This window comes from Chiloscyllium punctatum, chromosome 1 (assembly GCF_047496795.1).
Source record: "Chiloscyllium punctatum isolate Juve2018m chromosome 1, sChiPun1.3, whole genome shotgun sequence".
NCBI classification, from domain to species: Eukaryota; Metazoa; Chordata; class Chondrichthyes; order Orectolobiformes; family Hemiscylliidae; genus Chiloscyllium; species Chiloscyllium punctatum.
In genome coordinates, this window is record NC_092739.1 from 70,169,611 (window position 1) to 70,196,954 (window position 27,344).

The following is a 27,344-nucleotide window of genomic DNA, read 5'->3' on the forward strand; positions in this document are numbered from 1 at the left end:
CTCCCTATAGCTCAAATCCTCCAACCCTGGCAACATCCTTGTAAATCTTTTCTGAACCCTTTCCAGTTTCACAACATCATTCCAATAGGAAGGAGACCAGATTTGCATGCAATATTGTAAAAGTGGCCTAACCAACGTCCTGTACAGCCATAGCATGACCTCCCAACTCCTGTACTCAGTACTCTGACCAATAAAGGAAAGCATACTAAATGCCCTCTTCACTATCTTATCTACCTGTGACTCCACTTTCAAGGAGCTATGAACCTGCACTACAAGGTGTCTTTGTTCAGCAACGCTCCCTAGAACCTTATCATTAAGGTATATTAATCCTACTAAGGTTTGCTTTCCCTAAATGCAACACCTCACATTTATCTAAATTAAATTCCATCTGCCACTTCAACTAAGTTACTCTAGCCAATTAAAATAAGTGCATTATTAAACCTAGCATAACAATCTAAAAGGTCTTAAAATTAGCAAGTTAAAAGGGTAATCAGTCCTGTTTTTGTAATTTAATTTTATAAGGGAAAAGCTCATTCCTTCTGTATAAAGCTGTCCAGGAAAAATGAAAGTAATCATAGCCGGAGTCCAGTGAAACACCAGAGGCTTTTCAAACCTTTAGAGTGAGTTGAACCATAAGCAACATTTAAGCCAAGAGATGGCGTAGAGGTTGTTACAAATAATCAACTGAATAAAGTGAGGAAAGGCAAAAAAAAGCTTACATTTCTCCAGTCTTGAAAAGAGGTGAATTGCTAATGATTTACAATATCCTTCGTAATTTGGAAAATATAAGTCAATAAATTTATTTTAAATTGCAAGAATAGAACAAAAATATGGAAGTTCAAAATATTAAAATTGCAATTTTAGGTCAAATACTAAGATATATGTCATACAGATCAATAAATATTTAAACGGTCACCGTAAATTTGGAATTACTTAAGAACTAGTGCAATGTTAGAATGGACAATGTAGAATATTCAGCTCACCTTGGATGGACTGAATGAGATTGGGTTGAGAATAATCTTCATCCACAAGTTTTTTTGATTAATATGTTGTATGAATTTTTGTTTTTAGTTTTCTCCTTTTAATGGGAGTTAATGAGCAGACACAATAAGTGATTAGGAAGGCGACAGAATATAAATGTAGAGATGATTTGCTACAGCAAGGCAAATGGGAATATATCTAGAGTACAGGCATAGGTTGGGTAAGAAAGGATATGAATGTATTAAAAGCAGTGCAAAGAAGATTCACTTAATTAATTCTTGGGATGAAGGGTCATCCCACAAAGGGCTCTTATACAATCTAGATTTGAATTCATTTGAGTTTACAAGAATGAGAGGTGATCTCATTGAAATACAAGATTCTGAGGGAGACTTACAGGGTGAATGCTGCAAGAATATCGCTCCTTGTAGGACAGAAGAGAACTTTGAGTACACAGTTTAAAACTAATTCCATTTAAGTCTGAGATGAGAAATTTTTTCATTGAGAGTGATGTGTTGGTGGAATTCCCTTCCATAAATACAAGTGGAGACAGAGTCATTGAATATCTTAAGGCACATTGATAAGGTAGATAAGATTCTTGACTTACAGGGGTCTCAAAGAGTATCAGGGCTAGGTAAGAAAGTGATGTTATGTATTCGCAGAAGGAAAAATGACTGTAAAATCTGCGAGCAATACATATTTGTCCAACCAGTCTTTTATACTCAAAATGGAACTCCACTATGACCAATACATTAGTTTCTATGTCCTGTTTGTTCGCTGGGTTTTCCCCCTTTGGCCACAATCAAATCAGATCAGATCAGTGAGTTCTGACTTTATCAAACGGTGGAGCCGGCTCGAGAAGCCAAATGGTTGACACCTGCTTCGAAATTCAAATGTCCACATGTGTGTTTGAGTTCATTACTGTTACTTTTAAAAACCTCAAGGGAGATGTGAGAGACTTAATTGTTGTTGCATTCCTTTGAAAATGGAATGGATCAACTCTACCCATGTCTGTGGACTGAACCTCTTGGTGCCCTCTCCCAAACAGTTTCAGTGATATTGGCAGAAAATGTTTAGAGCCAAAGAAAACGGGAGGCAGTGTTTATACTGTATGTGAGTTATTCAAAGTCTGGACAGAAAGAGAACTCTTGCAATGTTCAGATGATATTAAACTTGAAGAGATTGAAACAGTAGGAAATATTCCATTCTAATACATCAAGATAGATTAGGCTTATGAATAATAAATGCCAGCTACTGCTGAGAGAAGATAACGAGCAGTGAAAATTTAAGTTAAGTTAGAATGTGATATTATTCTACTAAAATATTTGCAACAGAAAGTTTTGGGAGAACATACAGATCAATAAAAACAATGAGTACAGTGTAGCGCAAAGTGAAATGAGCAATTTGGATCATCTGTTGATTAGCAAGAGCACAAATTCAGCAAACTTTACAGATTTTTAGGGGTTGGCGTGATCTCAAAGTTCTGCATCAATAGTAGAGAATAGATAAGCAACAACAGACACAACATTGCTAGAGTTGGAGAGCACATAACAAAATTTCTGTGCAAAGGGGAGCAGGAATTAAGAGTTTTAAATAGAACTCATAAACATTACCTAGATTTATAAAGGGCATATAAAGGGCATATAAAGTCTAAAAAATGTAATTGAGTTTTCTGACTAATTTGGGAAGACATTGCAGGGTTGAAAAAGGATACTCTTAAGGCGTCGAGGACACAGTTCATTTGGTTAGAGTTGAGAAGCTAAAAAGGTTAAATTATAGATTTTGGGATACTCTACAAGCCTTAAAACAGTGTTTATGAATGACAAACAGGTAAATGAACAAATCTCCACAGGAATCGTAGATGTACAAGAATTACATTGCAGTGATGCTGGGGAAGTTTTAATGACCAAAACACCAAGGAGGAATTTCAGTATAATGTTGGAAGAGTGCATCATCCTTATACATAATGCACAAAGTAAGAAAGATAATGTGAAGAGATTACAGCATTATATAATTTTTGCTTTAAAAAGCAGTGAAAACCTCTGCTTAACAACTTTACATAAACTGTTGTGCACTTCTGGAAAATTTTGAAGGTTGCATGGAAATATATTAAACAGTTGTTGCTTCCTCACAAAATAAAGTGAACAGGATACTATTTTACCACATTGTATAGCTTTGCCAAATACTTTCTTTAAAAAAATCTGACAGCATCTTCATACAGGAAGGAAAATCCTTGAGATGGGTAAAAATCCAACATCAGCTGGAGCTATGACGATGCTACTGATGAGAAGTTGGACGTGACCTTCAATCGTCATTGTTTTGATGGAAAGGTTTGGAGATAATTTATATTTGACAAAATAAAATGCATAGCACTTTGTTACAAAGTTTATCCAGAACTTTATGCTATAAGGACATGTGCCTACAAATTGAACACAGTCTTTAATAAAATACTATTAACTGTAACTCCAGCTGTACCTATATTAACAGCGGTTTCCTGCTTGTCTCCTGTCAGGATCCAAATTTTGATGTCTGCTTTGGATAATGTTTCTATGGTTTCAGGGACGTTGTCTTGTAGTCTATCTTCAATTGCTGTAGCTCCAAGCAACTGCAGATTCTATTAAAGTGACATGAAAAGTAATTAGTACCAGGATAAACAGATAAGCTTGTCAAAGGATTTATCTCAGAATACTGCACTAAGTGCAACCATATGGATGAGGTTTTCATTTTTCAGCAAATTTGAACTTCATTGTTGAACTGGTCTCAAAAACCATTCAGTTTTAACCACACTTGACAATACTGCTTTGTATGGTTCTACTAAACTTTGAAGATACATTCTTCCAGCTGTTGTGACCTACAAATACAACACTATAATTGGAAAAAGAATCAGAGGCAACATAAGCAAATTAAAATTCAGTGAATTACAATTATCTAGAATTCGCTATCTACAAGGTTGGTGAATGCTGATTTGAGAATAACTCAAAATGAAACTGGGCAAATACTTGAAAAGGCAACATTTTCATGGCCATGGACAAAGAACAGGAAATTGGGGCTAAATTGAATAACTCTTTCAAAGAGGTGACACAAGCATGTTACGTTGAACAGCCTCTTTCTGTGACTTTGCTTATTTCATACCACGATTCCCTGTAATTATTGCTACAGTTCATAACCTTCCCAAAGTTGTATTCTACTGAACACCAACAGGTAAACAAACCACTTTCAAGTTTTTGTCTAGTGCTTGACCTGTCTAACAAAAAATAGGTAAGATTGATTTAAGAGAACTTTCCCCTATTTTTAATAAAGAAAAATGGGTATTTAAGTAAAACAAAACACAAGCAAAAATGTGAATGACGATGAATTCTAACCAAGATTTTAAACCCCCTTTATGCATTATAAATGCAATGGGACTGCATCTAGTAGTTTAATATTTTCCAAAAAATTTGCAACTACTCCAAGTTTCATCTTGTTAGTATCCTACATCATCATGTAACTCCATGGCTAACAGGTTTCCTTCACTGAAATTCCAGTATTACAATGCATACTCATCTTAAATGTACATTTTGATTGAATTTAGTCAAACTAGTGGTAAAATGAGTTAGCTTTATTTAGAGTTGTTTTCTCTGAAAGTACAGAATCTCAAACAACTCAGATTTACGAACCATTCCAATCATTATCTCATTTAAAACCAGACAATTCTGCAAATGCATTCATTGAGCCATTTAATGTTGGAGGTACAGAAGTCCTATATGACTTTTGCACTGGTGCCAACTCTTAAAGAACTATTCATCACTTCATCCTATTTACCTCTAATGACTTATATTTTAACCTTCGCTAGATAATTGTTTTTCTTTCAGTGTTAAAAATCTATTATTAATGCTTTATCCACTATTAATTCCTGTAGGATATTTTATATCCTAACAATCATCTGCAAAGAAGCTTTAAATTTAATTTCTTTTTAAATTTCTTCCTCATTAACAAATATTTAACAAGTGGATATAGTTTTACTCTCCTTAGTTCAGTTTATTGAAATTTTTCATAATTTTGAACACTTCCATCTTAACCATTCCTGGTTTAAGTGGAAGAAAACCTGTTTCTTTAGTCTTTGCTCATTGCTAAAAACTTCTCATATTTGATATCATTCTGGATGAATTTCTTGCTCACACTCATTGTGATCTTGACATTCTTCTTAAAACTTTTTAAAATGTGTGATCTAACAAATGACTATATTAGCGCTGCCTTTAAAATAAATGGATCTATTTATACATCATATCCTGCCTTTTTAAACGATATATCTAAACCCTTGTAACACTCTGCTCCTTTAATCTATCATTTAATGTACATCTCGTTTGCATCCTTCCTCTCAAATTGTATCACCTGGCAGTTTTCTTCCATCTATTCCATGCCATTTCTCTTCCCTTTCTTATCAATGTCCTCTTTACTTTCCATACAGTTCATGCTAATCAGTTCAGGTTAATCAACAGGTTTTAATATTATGCCCTCACACCTAATTCTAGTGTACTTGTGGATATAGGCTTAACAATTAACTCTGGGGAATACCTTTGGTTACTATTTTTTCAAATGCTAAAGTTTCCTGAAACAATTCCTATAGAAAATTTCCCATTTGTGCTTTAACAAATTCCTTTACTAACATGTCCTCTAAATGAATCAACATGGCTCCTATGCTGCCCTGATCAAACATCTTTGAAACTCCAAAAGTACATCATCTGATGGATGCTTGGTGCCAGCACACGTCACTGGGACGCTCTGTGCCAGCACACGTCACTGGGACGCTCTGTGCCAGCACACGTCACTGGGACGCTCTGTGCCAGCACACGTCACTGGGACGCTCTGTGCCAGCACACGTCACTGGGACGCTCAGTGCCAGCACACGTCACTGGGACGCTCAGTGCCAGCACACTGCAGTAGGACGTTCTGTACTAGCAGGCTCATTAGGATGTTCTGTCTTAAAAAAATGTTTTGGTCTTAAAAAATCATGTAATGATTCCTTATTAAATCCAGGTCTTTCTCGATTATCCTTTCTCTTATCTGGTACTATCTCTGTTGACCTAATAATAATGTTATCAAAAGTCTGAATGTTTCATAAACATTTAATGCAATTCATTCTCAGTTGAAGTTGTATATTTGAGGTAAACATCTTTATCTTTGAAGACCGAAGTTACATTAACTTAGCTTGCAATAACACGTAAAACTACAAAACACTAGGCTTTTAACCTTTAATTGTGATGGACCTGACTTATATGTAACCATTTTTTACTTTAATTTTTATTGATGACATTGCATACATGTGGGAAACAGTTCTTTTTTAATTCAAATATAAAAATAGGTGTTCAGTGGGCAAATAGTGCAAAATAGTTACAAAATAAATCTAAATCTGATTTAAGCCAGATATCATTACATTATATTTGTTTTATACAATAATCAGAAGGCATGAAATTCAATGATAACCTGTGACAAATCTTTTGATCAAAGTAATCAGTTAATAAAGCACTAAACACATGTATTCATCAGTTATAATCTAATTGATAAAAGATCATATAAATATTTATACCCTCATGTGAAAATTAACTCATTTGGTTAAAAAAGATTAATTACTAATGCAATATTATCAAAACTGCACAATATTTCATGTAGATGCATAGACAAATTTGCAGTTAATTGGGTCAAAATTACTCAATTGTGGATGTGTACACCTGGTGTTTTGAAAAATTGCTTCTTATCCAAACTCAAGTTTTCTTCAGTAACAGCCCTTCATCCTGCCATACAACCTAAAACTTTGGACAAGGTTCTAAATGGGAGGCTGATAAAGAAGGTCAAAGCAAATGGGATCCAGGGTAACTTGGCAAGTTGGATCCAAAATTGGTTGAGTGGTAGGAGAAGGAAGGTGATGGTAGAAGACTGTTTGTGTGACCTGTAGGCTGGTGCCAGTGACATTCCACAGGGATCAGGGCTGGGTCCCTTACTGTATTTGATATATATGAATGATAGAAAATAAAACATGAGGGGGGTGGGGGAGGAGGAGATAAGTAAGTTTGCAGATGACACGAAGATTAGCCGAGTGGTTAGTAGTGAGAAAAAAGGTCTCAGTTGACAGGAGGATATGTATGGGCAGTCCAGTGGAAGATAGAATTTAAACTTAAGTATGGGCAGTGTACTTTGGTAGGCATCATCTGGTTTGGCAGTAAAAGTGGAAAACCTCAAATAAAAACCACATGTTAAAAACGTGGATGGATTTGAAATGCCATAACAGCGAAAGCTATTGGTGAGGTGCAGGAAAGTGGGATTAGTACAAATTCGATGGGTTGAAGGACCTCTCTTATGCAACATGACTGTGTGGCTCAAAAGGTGCAAGAAAATTTGGCAAAAACAGTGGAGGTGTAGCTTATAAGTATATCTGTGAAAAATAAAAATTCATATGAAAAATAAAACCTAAAAATGTATGAACATATACTTAAAAGGTGTTAAAAAAAACTAATTTCATTTACTGTGCATGCAAAGGTATGCTACAGTTTTATCGATACACAGATACTTATTTTCTGTTTAAAAAGAAAACTTTTACTATGGTACTAAATTAATCCAATTCACCTCCAGGAAAGTATTTTATTTGGAAGTCAGTAAGTGGAATTTTGCACTGCCAATTGGAGGTGACAATGCTGAGAGGTTGGGAAAATATGGCAAAAATGGAAAAATCAGCTTCTCAACATTGAGAAATGTACTTTTCCAATCTCCCCCTTTACTTTAATTAACTGAATCTCACATATGATGGTACTAATCTTATTTCGATGCGCTTACACCTCATTTCTCTACAGCCCCTAATTTTTCTCTCCTTCTCTGAGAAACAAAATTGTACTGAGTCAGAGCAGATATTTGGCTGCAGCAGCTCACCACTTGGTTTTCCGGGCTTCAGCCAACTCAGTCTTCCCCACCATTTGCCTGTTTGCTCCACAGGGACTCCACCTCCACCCTTCAAGCGGGCATCAACAATCCACATTATCATCATTACTTTCAGGTCAATGCTCACATCACCCCAGCCCTTTATGCTTGCACTTTGGAGTTCAAGGATATTTGACTTACTTGCTTCTGCAGATTGCTTTGTGCTCAGGAGCATAGATGTATCTCATGCATCTACATAGGTCCCTTCTTATAGCTATTTGCTTACTTTCATAGCACTCACTTGGAGGTTGACAGATTCTCCGCAATGCTTTTTGGTGCATCTGCTTTTCAGCTTCTGTGGATTGTATTGCTTTTCAGTACAGATGGAGAGTTAGGCAGCTGGTCACCATTCAGAGGACTGAACAGTCAATGGGACAAGCATATTGTTGTGCGACACTGTGCTATGTCAACGTCATACACGCAGCATGTGCCACCAACCTACATGGCAAACGCACTGCATATGCTTCAACAAACTGGGCAGGTGTAAAAGTCAAAGATGACCTGTCATTACTGGATTGATGCATGAACAAAAGCAGAGAAGGGAATTTGAAACATGTGAGCAGTTATCAGGTCTGAGAACATTCTCAAAGTCATAGAATCCCTACAGTGTGGAAACAGGCCTTTCGGCACAAGTCATCCACACCAACTCTCTGAGGAGTAACCCACCCAGACCCACTTCCCTACCCTACTACTCTACAATCCCCTGACTAATGCACCCTAATCTACATTTCCCTGGGCACTATGGGCAATTTAGCATCGCCAATTCACCGAACCTGCATATCTTTGTACTGTGGGAGGAAGCCGGAGCACCCGGAGGAAACCTATGCAGACACAAGGAGAATATGCAAACTGCACACAGACAGTCGCCAGAGGTTGGAATCAAACCTGGGTTCCTGTCACTGTGAGGCAGCAATGCTAACCACGGAGCCACCATGCCACCTGCCTTCTCCACATTTACACATGCCTTTCCCACCAATAATTGAAAGGCCTTAACTATAGCCAAAGTGTTAGCGCATGATTGCTTTGTCCATTTCATACCATATTCACTGTGATCGGGGTCAGCAAGGGTAGCTTTGATAACAACACCCTTCAAGAGTTTAGTGAGACCGATGGCACTGTCCAGAGCCACACTCTTCCCTGTCTGGATAACGCAGTGCCAATAATTCAACCATAATCTGCAAGACTGTCTACACACTTTGCCTCTTGACAGTAAACACAAGTGGCCTGAGTACCATCGAGAGCCGTTGCTTACAACAGCACTCCAGACTGATCCAATGGTTATTCACTGCACTTTCTCTTTGAATGGGACCTTGTCCTTTGAGGACCATCACGCTGGGTTCCTGACATCCCCTGATGGAGATAGCCAAGGTCAATTAATGGATAGCTGAGCATCATGTGATACTAAGCAAGGTGTTTGAGATGGTATCTTAGAAAGCAAAGACAGAAGAACTGAGATGGGAGACCATGACTGATAGCAAGGCTGACAGGGCTGACCTTGCATTCATCAGAAGACTATTTCTCTGAAATCTGAACATAAGATATTGACATAAAATACAGAATGTGGTAGACTCTGAAACTTAGAGTAATCCAGCAGCTAAAGATCTTAAATTGTTGAACCAGCTACGTTGTTGCTGGAGGTCAGCTTCAGAAAACAGTTCATATAGGGGAACTGCTTGAAACCTGGTGGGTGATATGGGGTCAAGCAGCTCACCCAGCGATGCTGTAGAATCTGAGATGTCGGTGCATGATGATTTAAGTAAAATGGAGTCAGACAGCGATGTGTAAACCTGGAGTGATCTGCGTGTTATGGATGAGAGAATGCATCAGATACAGGGAGGTCTATCCTTGCCCCGGAAACAGTGCAGGGAGCACCTGGCAGGAGGCAGGAACTGAACAAACAAGTGTTGCCAGATGTACGCTTTCTGGTGCCCTGTCTGATCTGGATCGTGGGTGATTGCCACATAGCCTAGATCCCTTGGAAGGCATCTGTATAGATAACAGGTCAAGAAAGTCCCCTTACACAAATGCTGACATCACCCCCAAACCAGATCAGTGGTGCAAGAAGAGAATGCCGCCATTAATGTGTGGACTTAAACAAATATTCCAACCATCACGGCACAACTGAACCTGCTAATCACTCAACTGCTTTGCGTATGGTCATTGTGTGTATGTGTGGTTTCTAGGACAGCAAATTTCAAGCAAGGAGCTGTGTAACAGGAGTCGATGGTGACACAGGGCACTGAACAAGAGAGCTGAGCAGCTCATCATAACCTCCATCGGAAGGTGGCAATATTGAGGCATGGCAGCTGCAGCAGTCAAATGGACTCTCGCTGGTGGTGGTGCGGGGTGGAGGGGGGTGGGGGGGTGGTTGGGGGGGGGCGGCAGTATCTTTGGTGGAAGAAAGGCTGATGGGAAGGGGGAAGAGATGGATGCAAGATTCCTCAGCGCAGTGTAACACACATGCTTTGTTTTATTTACATTACTAAATAGTTCCATTGTCATTTGTAATAACCTGATGCTAGTGGAATAACGTATCTGTGGTTCATGATATCTGGGATGTCACAAATCTCACATTACATTTCTGGTGTAGTTAACAGGATTTAACAATATATGCATGGCATCATGGCTGATGACATTGAAAGGCACCTGGTTGAGATGAAATAGATAGGGGAGGAGTTGAAATATTAGGAGTACTGCCCAGTATTTGCTGATGGGCTTTTGTCACAAACACTATCTGCTCACTTGTACGGAGGGTCCATAATTAAATGTGTGTCCTTCATTCAGTCTGATTGGGAATTAGAATATCCAAGAATACCACTTCTATTCTCAATTGCACCATGGGAATGCCACTGGAAGCTTCTGCGTGGGTTGGTCTGTAGGTCTTATTTGTCTGCCTCATCCATGAGTCTTGGTGAGACGTGTGTACAGCAGTAGATTTAGTTGAGGTAGCCCTGAGTGCGAGATAGCCCAGAAAAATTATTTACACTTATTCTTGCGGTGCACATAGGTTAATTTATTGCACTGCTGTTTTTTTTTCCATCACAGGTCACTGTACTGATGTAGGGTACAATCTCCATCTAGGTTGGGTGTGTCTGATGCTTTGGTTCCTCGGCCATTCAGTTGGGAAAGGCAGTGCCTTTCTTTCAACCGCCCCATCCACATCCTGGCCCTTGTCAGCAAAATGAGGAGCTAACTTACTTTTCTGGACCATTTCTTTGGAGTGTAGAAGGACAACATAAAGGGCAGCTAATAACTTGCAGTACCTGAAGCATTGTGGAGCTGGGGTTTAAATATGGCACCAATGGTGTGAACTTGAAAAATTCCTGGCTGAGGCAACCACTTCTGCAATTCCTGCTGCACAATTCTATGAACTGGGTGCTGCAGAGGCTGGTTGTACAATTAGTGAACTGAAGAATGGAAGATTTCTTAAGGACCATGGACACAGTTTGCCTAGACTCTCATGAAGAAAAATATTCAGCCAAAAATATGGGAAAACTCAGCACAATTAACTTTATTTTCTATGTTGAAGCCTGCCATCTTCTGGTGACTTGGCCAATCACTCAAAGTATAATTTTAATAGTAATCAATTGAAGTATAAAAACACAGAATAGACTTTTTTTTTTAAAAGCAGAGGATGAAATCATTCCAAAATCCTCAAAACAGATACGAAGTATCGTCCTAAATACTTGGATTATCTTTACATTCCATAAAACAAAATCTTAATCAACACTGATTACATGTTCTATTTTTAAGTTGCTAGCTACAGTCAAACTAGATATATCTGCAATATAATGTGGAGAGGTAATACCCATTCATGAAATCCAGTTCCAATAATTTTATGAAGAAAACTATATCGTCATTTGAATGACAAGCTTCATCTTTTTATATTGTGTCCCCATTAGAACACAATAGAGTACAACTATTATATCCAAATCAATGTAAGGACCATAAACGACGTGCAAATTATTAGATCTGCACTTTAATATGAACAACCGATCAAGGAGCTGGATGGCTGACCTGTTTGTAACCTCAAATTCACATTTCCACCTACCTCTGATGATTAGAGGTCATCTAGTTTCCTAGAAGTCTCTGCACCTCTGCTTTATAAATATTCAGTCTATTTCAAGAAGGGTTCCAAAGGACTCACCATCCTCTGAAAAAAAAACTAACCTCATCTCTATTTTAAACTTCTATTTTGTGATTCCTCGGTCTAGATTCTTGCTAAAGAGAAAACAATCTTTCCAGACCTACCCTGTCAAGACTCATTAAATCTTACATCTTTCCACCAAGTCACCTCTTTCTCTTTTGAACTCCAGTGAATAAAAGTATCAACTTTTCCTCGAAGGACAATTTACCCATTCCAAGTATTAGTCTGGTTAACCTTTACTGAACTATTTCCAATGTGTTTAGGTCCTTCCTAAATAAGCCAACCAATACTATACGCCCAATAGTTATATTGGCATGGTCTCACGAGTGGCCTTCATAGCTGAAAGATAAACATCCTACTTTTGTATTTCACTCCCCTCACAATAAGTTATAACATCCACTAGCTTTCCATTTACTTGCTGTAACTGCAAACTGGACTTTGCAATTCAGACATGACAAAACTCAGATTCCTTTGTATCTCAAGAATTTTGCAATCCCTTACTTAGATAATCTCTCAGATAATTTTTATTTATTCTTCCTGCCAAAATGGACTTCATGTGTCCGGTTTTTGCCTACACATGCAACTTTTTATAGTCTCCTTCTGTTCTGTTCAAGACTTACATTTCTACATATCTTATTGTTACTAGCAAACTTGAAAGCCATAGCTTTGCATGTAGGGATAAAAAGTATTTATATAAACCGCACACATTTGAGGTCCCAGCACTGATCCGTGCGGCACATCATCAGAAAAAGATCCAGTTACACTTTCACTCTGCTTCCTGTTAGCCAGCTAATTTTTTATCCATGTCAATATGCAATCCTATATACCAAGTGCTTCTATTTTCTGTAATTACTCACTGCTCATGAGATTGGTCATTGTAATTTGGACGATGCAATATTTTGTATCAGGAGTGCCTCTCCCTGTGGTATACAATGTATTCTTCATTAGGCAATTAGAGTGCGGTGTATGATAAATACTTTCCAAAACCTCATGTTGATGCTGTTACCTTGATTGACCAAGATGATTAGTTCCATCTCATATACAGTATTATCAACATTTTCAACATATCGAAGCCCAGCATTTTCAACAAAGTTACACACCATTTTAAAGAACAGCCAGTAACAGCCATGGGTGGCACAGTGGCTCAGTGGTTAGCACTGCTGCCTCACAGCACCAGGGTCCCAGGTTCAATTCCAACCTTGGACAACTGTGTGTGGAGTTTTCACATTCTCCCCGTGTCTGCGTGGGTTTCCTCTGGGTGCTCCGGTTTCCTCCCCCAATCCAAAGATGTGCAGGTCAGGTGAATTGGCCATGCTAAATTGCCCACAGTGTTAGGTGCAATAGTTAGAGGGAGGTGGGTCTGGGTGAGATATTCTTCAGAGGGTCAGTGTGGACTAGTTGGGCCGAAGGGCCTGTTTCCATACTGTAAGAAATCTAATCTAAATAAAACTCCAAAAATGTGGAGCATGAATGACCAGGTTTTTACTGGCATATTCCCCCAAGCCTGATTTTAGGATGACCTACAGTTTGGAGGGGTGAGTGGGCAGTGCCAGTTTGGATCAGCTCTTCACTGTGATCCCAATTACTGGGTCAATTCACTCCATGGATGTGGCAGGGAATTATCATAATTCAAGACCTGCTTGCTGTTACTTGTCAATGCTGTCGTCATTTGGTCAATGGTGGATCAACCACCCATGCTCCCTCCCAGCTGCATTCAGATTGAGACAGATAGTGGAGCTAAGAAGGAGCTGCTGACTGGGGGAATTACAATGCTGCCATTGTTTTCCATGATTTGATTTTAATCTCCAATGTTCCTAAGGATCCTGCGTTCCTCTTCTGTGGGTGCTGCTGAGGATTCAGAGCTTTCTGTCTATGGTTCCTAATTGGAAGCCAAGTCCACAGGCAGCCAATTAGAAGGCTGTGTGTGGTAGAACTGCCGAGTGGATGCTGGGTAGTTTGGGCTTAAAATGCGTTATGCACCCTGATATCAGCAACACTCAATTTGTGCAGAGCAAGGTTCTGCATACAGCAGAGAGATAATGACCAGATCATTGGTTTCAGTGAAATTGATTGCGGGATAAACATTGGCTAGGTCTCTTAGGTAAAAGTGCTCATTCAACAAGGTTTAACTTTTTTGCAGGGTTTTTAGAATTAGATTAACAATGGAGGTCAATGTTGGCTTCTGATTGCAAGTGAGGTTACAGTCTGTGTGGATTATGGCAAACCTTCAGATAGCAAAGTTTGAAATTTCACTTTATCCTACACGTCCAAACTCCAGAAACTGTAACTTGATTTAGTGGAGTAATGACAGCAAACACAACACAAACTTGGCCCCTGCTTCCCACAATGATGAGCAATGCAATTTCAAAGTATGGCTCTTGAGCATCAAAGTGGAAAATGAATGTTGGCTTTTGCAAATAGAACTGTCACATCAGATCAGTGCAGGACCTACACTGACAAATGCGTTAAAGCCCATCACAACCAGAAAAATGAGAAGGTGGTACAAATTACAGTGGTTAGCACTGCTGCCTCACAGCACCAGAGACCTGGGTTCAATTCCCGCCTCAGGCGACTGACTGTGTGGAGTTTGCACATTCTCCCCGTGTCTGCGTGGGTTTCCTCCGGGTGCTCCGGTTTCCTCCCACAGTCCAAAGATGTGCAGATCAGGTGAATTGGCCATACTAAATTGCCCGTAGTGTTAGGTAAGGGGTAGATGTAGGGGTATGGGTGGGTTGCGCTTCGGCGGGGCGGTGTGGACTTGTTGGGCCGAAGGGCCTGTTTCCACACTGTAAGTAATCTAATCTAATCTAATCTCAGCATCCAAATTTACAGAGAGGTGCTCAGAATCTGAAAGGTTGCAATAATGCATGACATCTTACAGGCTCATCAGAAACCGCTTCAAATTATTTGGTGAGCTGCCATGGTGCTGTGTGTCGAAAATCGATTCTCACTTGGGTCTCTTACAGTACATTCTGAGGGTCTTAAAATAATTTCCAATATTCTCCACAATATTTCTCAGCAGGATTCTTTGACAAACTAAATGTTCATCCATAGATAGAAATGCACACATTGCTGCGCATTAGGATTGAAACGTAGCTCACAATCTTGGCAGCAGGATTGCTTTGTGCTGACAATTCAGTCACCAACGTGCAAAAATATGTCAATACAGATGTCTTTGAAGTTCTCCACAACTATCAACTTTATACAACATTTACTTATTATAATATAGAAAGACCATTTGTAAGTAATTTGTTGAGATGATTAATGTGCAATAGTCCTGATTTTTGAAAACTACAACATACCAGTAATGGGAAAGATTTCAGTAATATATTGCTAATTCAGGTATATTGCTATTTTTTACCCTCTGAAATCAGGAAGTAAACAAATGTAAATCCTGAAGAATGTTAGACATCAAATTGAAGCTGAACTAGCCTATCCAAAGATAGCCTGCACCCACACCTCCTCCCTCACCTCCATCCAAGGCCCCAAAGGAGCCTTCCACATCAAAGTTTCACCTGCACATCCACCAATATCATTTATTGTATCCGTTGCTCCTGATGCGGTCTCCTCTACATTTGGGAGACTGGACGGCTCCTAGCAGAGCGCTTTAGGGAACATCTCTGGGATACCCGCACCAATCAACCCCACCGCCCTGTGGCCCAACATTTCAACTCCCCCTCCCACTCAGCTGAGGACATGCAGGTCCTGGGCCTCCTCCACCACCGTTCCCTCACCACCCGACGCCTAGAAGAAGAACACCTCATCTTCCGCCTCAGAACACTTCAACCCATGGCATCAATGTGGATTTCACCAGTTTCCTAAATTCCTCTTCCCCCACCTAACCCCAGCTCCAACCTTCCAGCTCAGCACCGCCGTCATGACCTGTCCTACCTGCCTACCTTCCTTTCCACCTATTGTCTCCACCTTCCTCTCTGACCTATCACCTCCATCCCCATTCACCTATTGTACTCTATGCTACTTTCTCCCCACCCCCACCTCATTTATCTCTCCACTCTGCAGGCACCCTGCCTCAATTCCTGATGAAGGGATTTTGCCTGAAACGTTGATATTCCTGCTCCTCGGATGCTGCCTGACTGGCTGTGCTTTACCAGCACCATTCTAATCCAGACTCTGGTTTCCAGCATCTGGAGTTCTTGTTTTTACCTATCCAAAGATACTAGTCATGCCTGTAGTACAACATCCTGCCTGGTGTTAGCTTTTTTGATGCCAGTTGATCATTCTGAACTTAGTTTTGAAAGCTAGCTAGTCAACAGGCCAAACCATGTTATTAATATGAGGGTATCCACTGCAGTAATGGGATAGTCCCATGGTAAACATGGGAGAGCATTCCTGAACAGCTGTCTTATTAGATGCATAGCATCAATCTGGGAAACACCTCAGTGACCTCCAGGGATACAGTTGTAGATTCTTAAAAAAAACAATGAAGTCTGTAAGGAAGTTATAAATAATATCCTAATATATACTTGATTGAACTGTAACCATGTTCTACCTAGCGCAGTATTCAGTTTATCATTTGTGAAGGATAAAAATTGATACATGGAGGATCTTTTCAGTGATTTGGCCCACAGTGATATGGATTGCCAAAAACATTACATTCTACAGATTAGAATTTGATGCAAGTGCAGGACAAACTACAATTAATACAGGAGATGAACAGAACTTGAAGGATTTATATTTTTAATGAAAATGTTATAAATAAAGCATGTTCAAAGCTTGAACTTTTGTTGTATAACTCGTGCACTGACTTTTTACAATACTGTCTGTATTGAAACAATTAGTTTTGCACTGAATGAAATCTGATAATGCGTTATTAGTCCCTAACTATAATATTGTAATGCAAATACTCTTTGCTAGTGATCGTCTTATTAGCTAAAAAGAAAAGTTTCTTCATAATTGGGTCAAAACAGGAGGTATCAGAAACACTTACTTTTTCAATCAGTTCATAACTCTCTTCAAGCTTCAGTGATCTGTTCTGCAGTGCAGTAGAAGCACGTTGATATACTTCCAACCAATCTTGGTACATGGTCTCTGAAATCTCAGCAACAGTAAAACACAAGGTTCTCAAACCTGAAACGGTAACATTCAGTGTATTACAATTCAACCAAAACAATTCAAAGCAATGAAATGTAAAGAAAGGCTGTCAACAAAATTGTTTAGGAGACTGTGGAAATTGAAAGTCTGTTTTAATGTCGAAATTTGGGTATTGATAAAACATTCCTCTCTAAGAAGTCTTCAGAAATAGTTACTTTTCTCGCCAAGCTTTCCTATTTGTTTTTTATTCTACTGCCTAGTTGCATTTAAATAGATGATTTTAAGCAAAAATCTGTTTGCTATGAAGTTAATTGCATCACATGGCAACAATATCTCTTCTCAGGCTTGGCGACACCATTCAGTTGGACTAATGTTGGCTTTTAGTAATGAGCAGGCACTATAAGAAACATTATGGGCCTTCAGTCCATTAGGTAAAAATAATGACTGCCAATGCTGGAAATCAGATTCTGGATTAGTGGTGCTGGAAGAGCACAGCAGTTCAGGCAGCATCCAAGGAGCAGCATGCTAATAGGTAGAACCAGATAAAAAAAATGCAAGCATATAGATGAGACTATAGCATGAATAAACAAGTCTGTTATCTCACATGTCACTAGATAAGCAGAGTTAATTTCTAACCTATCTTCACACTGTCTTAAGGCAGTTTGATCGTTTCCCATTGACAGCTGTAATTTGGTGATATTATGGGCATCTTAGACACAGTAAAAGTAGCATTGGTGTCAGACAAGATAAGACTGACTGACAGATTTCAAATCAGCCTTTTGTTCTTGACCAAATGCAAAACGATAACAAATCACAGAATCATAGAATTCCTATAGTGCAGAAAGAGGCCATTCAGCCTGAGTCTACATCGACCCTGTGAAGAGCATCCACCCAGACGTGGCCCTCGATCCAATCCCCATGGCCTTGCATTTACCTTGACTAATTCACCTGACTGTACATCTCTGGCAGACGTACGCCCTTACCTAGTAATGTTGCTCGGGCTCCAGGAAAAGCTACAAAGTCAAGGTAAGGTGGACTGATCAACAAAATGAAGACAACTTAGCCCTCAAAGTACATCACCCCCAAGGAGAGGTAAAGGGTAATGAAACAGAGCTTCCTTGGACAAGCAAATTTGCTGAAGGTAGAGCAGTTCACAAGATTTGCAGATCGTACAATGTCAATTTGTAGATTGGGTTGGCCCCATCTTTATTTGAGATTGCCCAAAGCTCTTCCAATAAAGTAACAAATCATCAGCAAGAACACCCAGCTCCCTAACTGCATCTTTGTATTGTGAATCCATTAAAAGGTGCATCAGTGATGTAAGACATCCCCACCATCATTGTGAAGAATGCTTAAAACTTCCACAAATCTCTTCCTCACCCCCAAAATAAATTTTCCAAAGATTCAACATAAAAGATATGGACAAACATTTTCAATGCTGTAAGACAAAAACAGGTTTATTTCTACTGGTATTGTCAGTTGTCTAGGAAGCTGTGCCTTATTTATATAGTGACAGATAGCCCAGGACTCCTTAAAGACAACCAACCCATTAATCTGCCATGTGGGAAAGGGGCAGGGGCAAACCTAAGGACCATCAACATGGGCCAGAAGCTTCAGGCAAACAGAACATGGGCTTAAAAATGTCTCATCAACATTTACAAGGTTTTAAATGGTTTTGAGTTACCATTACATTTAAAATTTTGCATTATTGATGCTAATATACAGGTGACAGAGAACAATAATTTGAATATTAGCCATCTCATCAATTATTCAGTCTGTAGATGATTTATTAATAAATGCACAGGCCAATTACACCTGGCTTAATGTTAATAAACCCTTATTTTGATAATCCAATATTCTTTTGCTTCTAGTAGCAACAACTTGTTTGAAGTAATGCATACTATGTTTTAATGTTTTCTCTGTGCAAGGTAATCACTTTAACTCCAATACTTAATTGCTGCAAATTGCATTTCATAATTAGTAATTCACAGTATTAGTTATTATTAAAGCTAAAACACTTCTGCTCGGACATGAAACAGCAACAGCATAGTTATTTAATCTGTTTGCAGTTCTCTTGGAGTCTTACTTTAATGAATCTTTTCAACAGTTGCTTGAAGATCTGAGAGCAAATTAGTGTGGCTTTTATGCGGTGGAACAAATGGTTACAATTCAGCTATTAATATACTTGAACCATGCATCACAATTTCTATACCGCTTCACATTTTAAAGTAGAACTGGGTCACGGTGTTGTGCATGTGGAATGCTTTCCAATACAAATTCTATATTTCTGGTCATAATACTAAGTGTTTCAGGTCCTACAATTAGTATTATCATTGAAAACCGAAGGTCTAATTACACACTGTATAATTGTAACTTTCATGTGAATGCAGCTAGAATCCAGAGTTAGGATCTGACCGCTCTGTTCTCTGGTGCATGTCAGATCCTCTGGAGGAGTCAGTCTTACTCCACTTTGTTTCATATCCTATTTAGGCCTTATACTCCAAAATACTGTTGCATGAACACTAAATGCTATATTACATATGCATTTATTATGAAGGCCAGAAAAACAGAAGAGGGGGCACTGAAATAAAATAGATACCTTCAAAATTTAAAAAAAATTACACTTATCATAGAATTATAGAGTTCCCTAGTGTGAAAGCAAGCCATTTAGCCTATTAACACCACACTGACCCACCGAACAACATCTCACCTAGACCCATCCGCCTACCCTATAGCCCTGCATTTCCTCCTAGCCGACACAACTCTGTACACAATAGGCAATTTAGCATGGCCAATCCACCTAAACTACAGTCTTTGGACGGTGGGAGCAAACCAGAGAATGCAGAGGAAACCTATGCAGACACGGAGGGGTGGTGGGGGTGGGGAGAAGATGTGTGAACTCCACACAGATAGTTGTCTGAAGGTGTAATCAAACCTGGGTCCCTGGCACTGCTAACCACTGAGCCACCATGTCATTGTTCAGCATATTGGCGTGGAGTTTCTGCTGGGGGCATAATCAATGTATCCAATGTATCCAGCATGCTCTGAAAATGGTCTCAGTCAGGCTGAGTTAGAGTTGCATCCAAGTTTTCACTTAAATTTAATGGCACAAATTTAAACCATTCAATGGTTTGAGGATTACCATTTCCAACTAATGACTGATGGAAAACTTGGAAAAAAGGGCCTCGAGATTAACAAAATTAAAAGTCTGGACTCAATTTATTTTTAATAAGCTTGCTCAGGATATGGACACCACTTATCAGTATTTATCATTCATCTGTAGTCACCCTTGAGAATATGCCTTTTTAAGCTGCTGCTGTCCATGTGGTGTAAGTACTCAGCATACAGGAGTGAGTTTTAGGATTCTGACCAAGTGTCAGGGAAGGAATGACGATGGTGTATGATTGGAATGAACCTTGCAGGTGGAGGCATTCCAATACAATTGCTGATCTTGTTCTTCCATGTGATAAAGATGACAGATTTCGAAGGTGGAGCTGTTGCAGATTAAGGAGAAGGCCAGACAAGCATTTCAGCTGAATACTGGTGACATGTCGAATTGTTTTGTTATTTTTAATGAACTTGTTCAGATATGTTATGACATGCCTCCAGGCCAGGTCAGACCTCTTGGCTCAGACGTAGAGATGTTACCACTGCACAAAAAGCCTGTAGGTTTTATCTATCAAGGATAGGTCAACTAACTGAATTTGAAGTGCTTACTTGTGACAAAAGTGTGAAGAACAGAGATGGGTGAGGTTGTAAAGTAAAGCTAGTCATTAGCACGCTAACATCTGGGTGCAATGCAGTGAGCCGTGTTGACTGAGGGGCTACCTAGGATTGTGCACTCAATCTGCTTTGAGTGAATTGACTTTTGAATACGTATGTAAAGTCAGTACTTAAAAATAATGGTTATGGGTGTAATTCCCTTGCTTTTTAAATTCTGCAATCTTTCGTGCTGCTTTATTCTTGCCACTTGGATTGTGCTGACACTTGAGTGGAAAACAATTGGAAACTCCACATTATTAATTAAAATTACTTAGAAATACTCAGATTTACACTTAAAAGTACAAACCTTCTGTAGCAAACTGCTCTAAATGCTTCAAAGTAATGTCCTTGTATCTTGAACTCTCAGACAGCCGCTCATAAATAACTGTATCCTGTAAAATAAGATCATGTTTTCAAATACAGCTGTTTTAAAATCACTGAACTTGCACGATAATTACTTCAGATCATATCTTGCATTATATAAAACTCTATGCCCATTACCAGGAATTAGTGTAATTTCCAAGACCAGGCTCACTTTATGAGGTAGAGAATTGAGGCTGATGTTTCAAGCCTGATGATGGAGCCTGTTTGTCTGCTGCAGGAATTGCTCCAAGGGCGTACAGACTCTTGTTGAGTTGTTCTGTTGAAAATCCTCAGCTGTATGTGTCCACATTCAACAAAACATGGTATACTGAAATGAACCCTTGTTACAAAGGTAATTAGAGTCATAAACATACTAGATTATGACAATGTGGGATGGAGGTTCCATGAACCATTAGCCACCAAGGTGGCATGCAGTTACACTGTGCTCCAACCAATGCCACTTAGTGACTAAAATCAATGCCAAGATCTGACTCACAAGGCAAGGAAATGAATGTGAGTGGAGAAATTCTATGTCTAGTCTTAATCTCTTTCACATATGGCTGGACATTGGCACAAGGCCTTATAGCCTTTGCCTGAAACCGCTGACTTATAGCTTAGATCTTGCCTTGAAATGGCCACACATTAGTGGATGCCGCATAGAAAGTTTTCCTCTATTAAGTGCTATTTAAGGTTCTACACTTTCATCATAGTTTTTCACATCAGGGCAATATCAGAGTTATAACTTTGATGCACCATACGTAATTGTCTAAAGGACAACATTGCTGTGGATCTGGAGTCTCATGTAGACCAGATTAAAGTAAACTTGGGAGATTGTCTTCCTTAAAGCACAAAGTGATCCAAATGGGTGTCTACAACAATGGTCAGTCATTAAAAGATCAACACTAAACCAGCTTTTTTATTCCTGATGTTATTGAAATTACCACCATCTACCATGGAGGAATTCAAACACATATCCCCAGAATATTAGTCTGGTTTCTGGACTATGAGTTCAGTGACATTACCATGATGCCACAACTCCCTAGCATCCTTGTAAAACTGCAGTATATGCTCTCCAGGTTTTTGAAATCTTCCCTGAAGTCTGGTGCCAAGAATTGCACTCGATTCTGTAAAGTGAGGGGTAGCCAATAATATTCAAAGTTAGAGTACAGCAACAGGCCTCAAGTTGTCCTGTACCTTGTCATTTTAGTTCTGTATCTCACTGCTACTTCAATGTCTCTGAGCAAGGTCTGCTCCAGCAAAGCTGAATACAAACTCAAGGAAAAGGCACCAAATCTTTTGTTTTGGCTCTGTACAAGCTTCTGAACTGAATGCGGAGTTCAACAACTCTAGTCCATAACCTCTGCCTCTACTTTGTTCTGTGTTGATAAACGTTTTGCAGGCTTGTTCATTTATTGCTTTAGTATCTTCAGATGGCTGCTGTATATCCATTTCTGTCTCTTATGAACACAATCTTTTGTTTCTTTACAGAATCACAGATTGATACAACACAGGTGATGGCCATTTGGTCTATCACATCTGTGCTAGCTGTTTAAAGAAGCATTTGACCTACCACTAGTCTCTTGCCTTCTTCCTTGCATATGGAATGACAGGCATGACCATCTCGAATAAGAGTGATCTAACCATCGCCCCTTGATGTTCAATGGTATTACCATCACTGAATACCTCACTAGCAACATTGAAAGCAGTTTACCACTAACCAGAAATTGAACTGGACTAGCCATAGAAATCCTGAGGCTAGAAGAGCAGGTCAGAGGCTAGGAATACTACAGAGAGTCACTCACCTCCTGACTCCTCTGAGCCTGTCCACTATATACAAAGCACAAGTCAGGAGTGTGATGGAATACTCCACACTTGCCTGGATGGATGTAATTTCAACAAAACTCCAAAAGCTCAAAACCATTCAAGACCAAGCAATACAATTATAGGAATACGGGAAAGGAGGCCATTTAGCCCTTTGAGCCTGTTCCACAATTCAATGAGGATCCTCGCCGATATGTGGCCGAACTCCATACACCTGTCTTGGTTCCACATCCCTTAATACCTTTGGTTTTTTAGCACAATATCCACAGACAGTCATTTCCTCCACCTTCAAAGTTCAGCAGCAGCAGCAGTGAGTACCATGTACAAGATGCACTGCAGAAATTCATCAAAATTCCTTAAACAGCAGCTTCCACACCCATGGTTACTTCTATTTAGAAGGAAAAGGGCAGTAAATACATGGGAATGCTATCCCCTGCAAATTCCCCTCCAAGCCACTGACCATCATGATTTGGAAACAGATCACCATTCTTTCACTGTTGCTGGGTCAACATCTTGGAATTCCCATCACAAGGGCATTGTGAGTCAACTTACAGCATGTGGACTGCAGCTCACCATCACCTTCTCAAGGGCAACTAGGGACAGGCAATAAGTACTGGCTCAGATAGTGAAGTCTATATTTCATAAGAGAATAAAAGAAAAAGAAATGGCCTCTTCCACACACTCATGTTGCTCATTCCAGAACCTAAATTCTCATCACATGAAAACATGTTTCTTCAATCCAATGTCCTTTTTGAAAATTTTTTAATTACTTTAAATCTGTGCCCTCTCGTTCTCGATCCATTTGTGAGAGAACACTTCCTCCCTATTTATTCTGTCCAGATTTCTCATGATTTTAGATATTTTAGTCTGATCTCCTTTCAGCCTTCTCCTCTCCAGGGAAGACAGATTGGAGAAGTTGGCACTATCTTCATAATTGAAATGTTTCATCCTGGAACCATTTCTCATAAATCTGTCCTGCATGTCCTCCAATAGTCTCAGCTCCTTCTGCACATGAAAAACCAGAGCTATAAGGCCATAAGAGATAGCAGCAGAATGGTGTCATTTGGCCCATCAATTCTGCTCTGCCATTCAATCATGGTTGATATATTTCTTAATCCGATTCTCCCCAAAATTTTGAACCCCTTACTAATAAAGAACCTATCTCTACCTAAAGTGAATGCATTATTCCAACTGAGGTCAAACAAGTGCCTGAATTAAGAGTACTCTCACTTTTGTACTCAATGCCCTAATAAAACCTAGAATACTGTGTGCGCTTCACTAACAGTTCTCTCAACATGCCCTGTTACATTCAATGACAAGTGTACATATGTACCTAGGTCCGTCTGCTTTTGCACCTCTATTAGAGTTGTGCTTTTTTTAATCTTGATCTTCCTACCAAAATGTATCACCTCACATTTCTCTACATTAAAGTTATTCTGATGCTCACCACCAACTCCTCCAACTTGTCTTTGTCTTTTTGAAGGTCTGCACTGCTCCCTCACATTTACATGGCTTCCAAGTTTTGAGTCATCTACAAATTTTGAAGTTGTCTAGATCATTAATATGGATCAGGAAAAGCAAGGGTGCCAGCACTGCTCTGAGGGAACTCCACATCAGATTTCTTTTTAGCCAGAAGAACATCCATTAACCAAATTAATGATACTTATCACTCAGCAAATCCTATATCTACACTGCCACCGTCCAGTTATTCCATGACTACACCTATTAGCAGTCTCTTTGGCTTTTGTATTATTAAATAGTTTGTCATTTAATTTCTTCTACTCTCTGCTTATCACAGAGCTTCTTTTTGGTTCTTCCTCTACACTTTCATCAAAAAAGTTTTGTTGTTCTTCAGTTGAGGAAAATTCATTGACCCAAAATTTACCTTAAGTTTCTTTCCACAGATCTTGCCCGACTAACTCTGCAGTTCCAATTTTATTTTTACTTCTATATCTTTATAGTAGAGTTATTTTGTGATGAACTACAGTTGAAATACAACATTTTATCTTGATTTAAATGACTAGAATTCCACTTCTGATTAATAGTCAAGAAAGGAAAGTCATTAACACACAAGAGCCCGGTTGCTGGAGATCTGAAATAAAAACAAAATGCTGGAGAAACTCAGCAGGTCTGGTAGCATCTACGGAGAAAGAAACAGAGTTCATGTTTCGCATCCAGTAACCTTGGTCAGAATTGAGAGCAGCTGAGAAATGATGGTATTTATACTAATGATGGGGGTAATGGGGGGAAAAGGAGTGAGTTGAATGAACGGTGACGGTGCTCAGAGGGTGGGAGAGAGAGTGAGGGAGGGAGCAGGGAGGGAGAAGGGAGGGAGCAGGGAGGGAGCAGGGAGGGAGCCAAATGGTTTTCTGATAGCAAGCCAAGAGAGAAAGAAATGCTGACTTGATGATAGCAGGAAGTGTGAATAGTTGAAAATGGATTGGCTGTGATAGGATAAAACATTACAGAACAGGATCTGGGGGCATGGTGGTGGGAAACAAACATTGAGGTGGTGTTAACGCTGTGAAAGTGTTAAATTCATCATTTAGTCCTGATGGCTGCAAGGCACCTAGGTGAAAGATGTGATCTTGTTCCACCTTGTATTGAGTTTTGCTGCAGCATCACAGCAGACCTGAGACAGAAACATGAACCTGGGAACACACAGTGGTGTGCTGAAGTGGTAGACAACGGAAAGATGAGGATCATTTTTGCAGACAGAACAGTGGTGTTCCGCAAAGTGGTCCCCCAGTCTGTGTTTTCTTTCCCAATGTAGACGAGGTCAATTTCTGAACAGTAAAGAGAAATCAGAGTTAACATTTCGAGTCAAGTGATGATTCCTTAGAACTGAACTCAACCTGAAACATTAACTTTGATTTCTCTGCACAGGTACTGCCAGACCTGCTGAGCTTTTCCAGCAACCTCTAGTTTTGTCTCTGATTCACAGTTCTTTCAGTTTTTATTGTGAACTGTGAATACAATAGACTAGCTTCAATGAAGTATAGGTAATTGTTTGCTTCGATCTGAAAGTGAATGAAAACCATTTTATATGTGTATATTATATATATATATAAAAAGAAAGAACAACTTTATGAAAATACTGTTAAATTAGAATGAATTTTAGTGGAAGACTTACTGCTCCTTTACAGTAAAGTCGCAGCTTTCCTGATGGCATACGGACAATCACAGACATCCGCTTTCTATTGCTGTAAGAAACCAGATCACAGTCACACATGCCCCTTTTGTAGATTTTACAAAATTGACAGAAATAAGCTTTTACTAGTTCAGTTACAGGTCACCAAGAGTTTGAGTACTTGCACATAATTAACAATTGATACATCAATGGAAGAAGAAATTACAAATTATAACTGGAGTACAATTTTTTTTTGACAATTTCAAGGTATGTTTAACATCTAACCGTGTTGTACTGAGTCTTTATTTCACATTATGACTGTATTCTTGAGAATCACCACTTTATGTGAATCAATTTTAAGTGAATTAGAAATTCCTATTCAATAGTAACCAAACATGGGCAGAATTGTGCATGCCTTGCTGAAATAAATTGCAACATAAAATGCATTATTAAATATACAGTAAAAGAAAAACTGTAAGGTCCAGTATAATTAAAAACATTAATCATATAGTCATGCACTTTTGATTGACAACGCTCCATCTAATGCAGACCTTGGTAGGTGCAGGTACCAGCTTTTGACCTTGAAGTCACCAGCTCCAGCCACAAGGTGGAGCCCAAGAACAGAAGAAGCCACCAGCAAAGCTAGGAGCCAGGAGATGAATTCCTCGCAGCCAGATTAAGTAGTGGAGGTGTTAGGGCACGGGAGGTAAGATTGCACAGAAATGGGAGGGTGGTGGCCAGGGAGAAAGAATGCGAAATAACACCAGGGTTAGGATAAAGGCAAGGTCAGATGGAATAGTGAATAGAGAAGCAAGGCACATGGAGTAAGTTTGGGTCAGGTGGAGACCAGATGACCATAAGCTGTATGGAGCAGGAGTGGTGTTTGGAGTATGGGGCTGGGTGGGGAGGATGTGTGTCGCTCAGTTGGCAATGCAGAGTGATGTCAACAGAACAATAACTCTGATCAATTAAAAAACCGCAGCAAAACATAGTAAGTGTAGTACAACACAATCAGATTCTTCCAAGTTAAGAAAATGATCAACAACTTCTATTACCTATCAACAATATCTCAGTGCAACAATATTCACCTATGTCAGTGCTTCAATCAGAAAGGCTTTCAAATCTAGATCCTAGAATCCCTAG

At 39.3% G+C, this 27,344-nt stretch overlaps 1 protein-coding gene across 3 annotated transcripts in view; it reads right to left on the reverse strand.

Moving 5' to 3' along the window:
• The window catches only part of atp8a1 (ATPase phospholipid transporting 8A1), a 355,098-nt gene that overhangs the window by 123,108 nt on the left and 204,646 nt on the right, over window positions 1-27,344 (reverse strand). For all 3 annotated transcript variants that reach the window (XM_072568277.1, XM_072568286.1, XM_072568295.1), the window contains 4 exons: window positions 26,205-26,274; window positions 21,195-21,279; window positions 17,022-17,161; window positions 3,454-3,592 (listed from right to left, as the gene is read on the reverse strand). In XM_072568277.1, coding sequence (XP_072424378.1) covers window positions 3,454-3,592; window positions 17,022-17,161; window positions 21,195-21,279; window positions 26,205-26,274 — 434 coding nt within the window. The remainder of the gene's footprint in view (window positions 1-3,453; window positions 3,593-17,021; window positions 17,162-21,194; window positions 21,280-26,204; window positions 26,275-27,344) is intronic.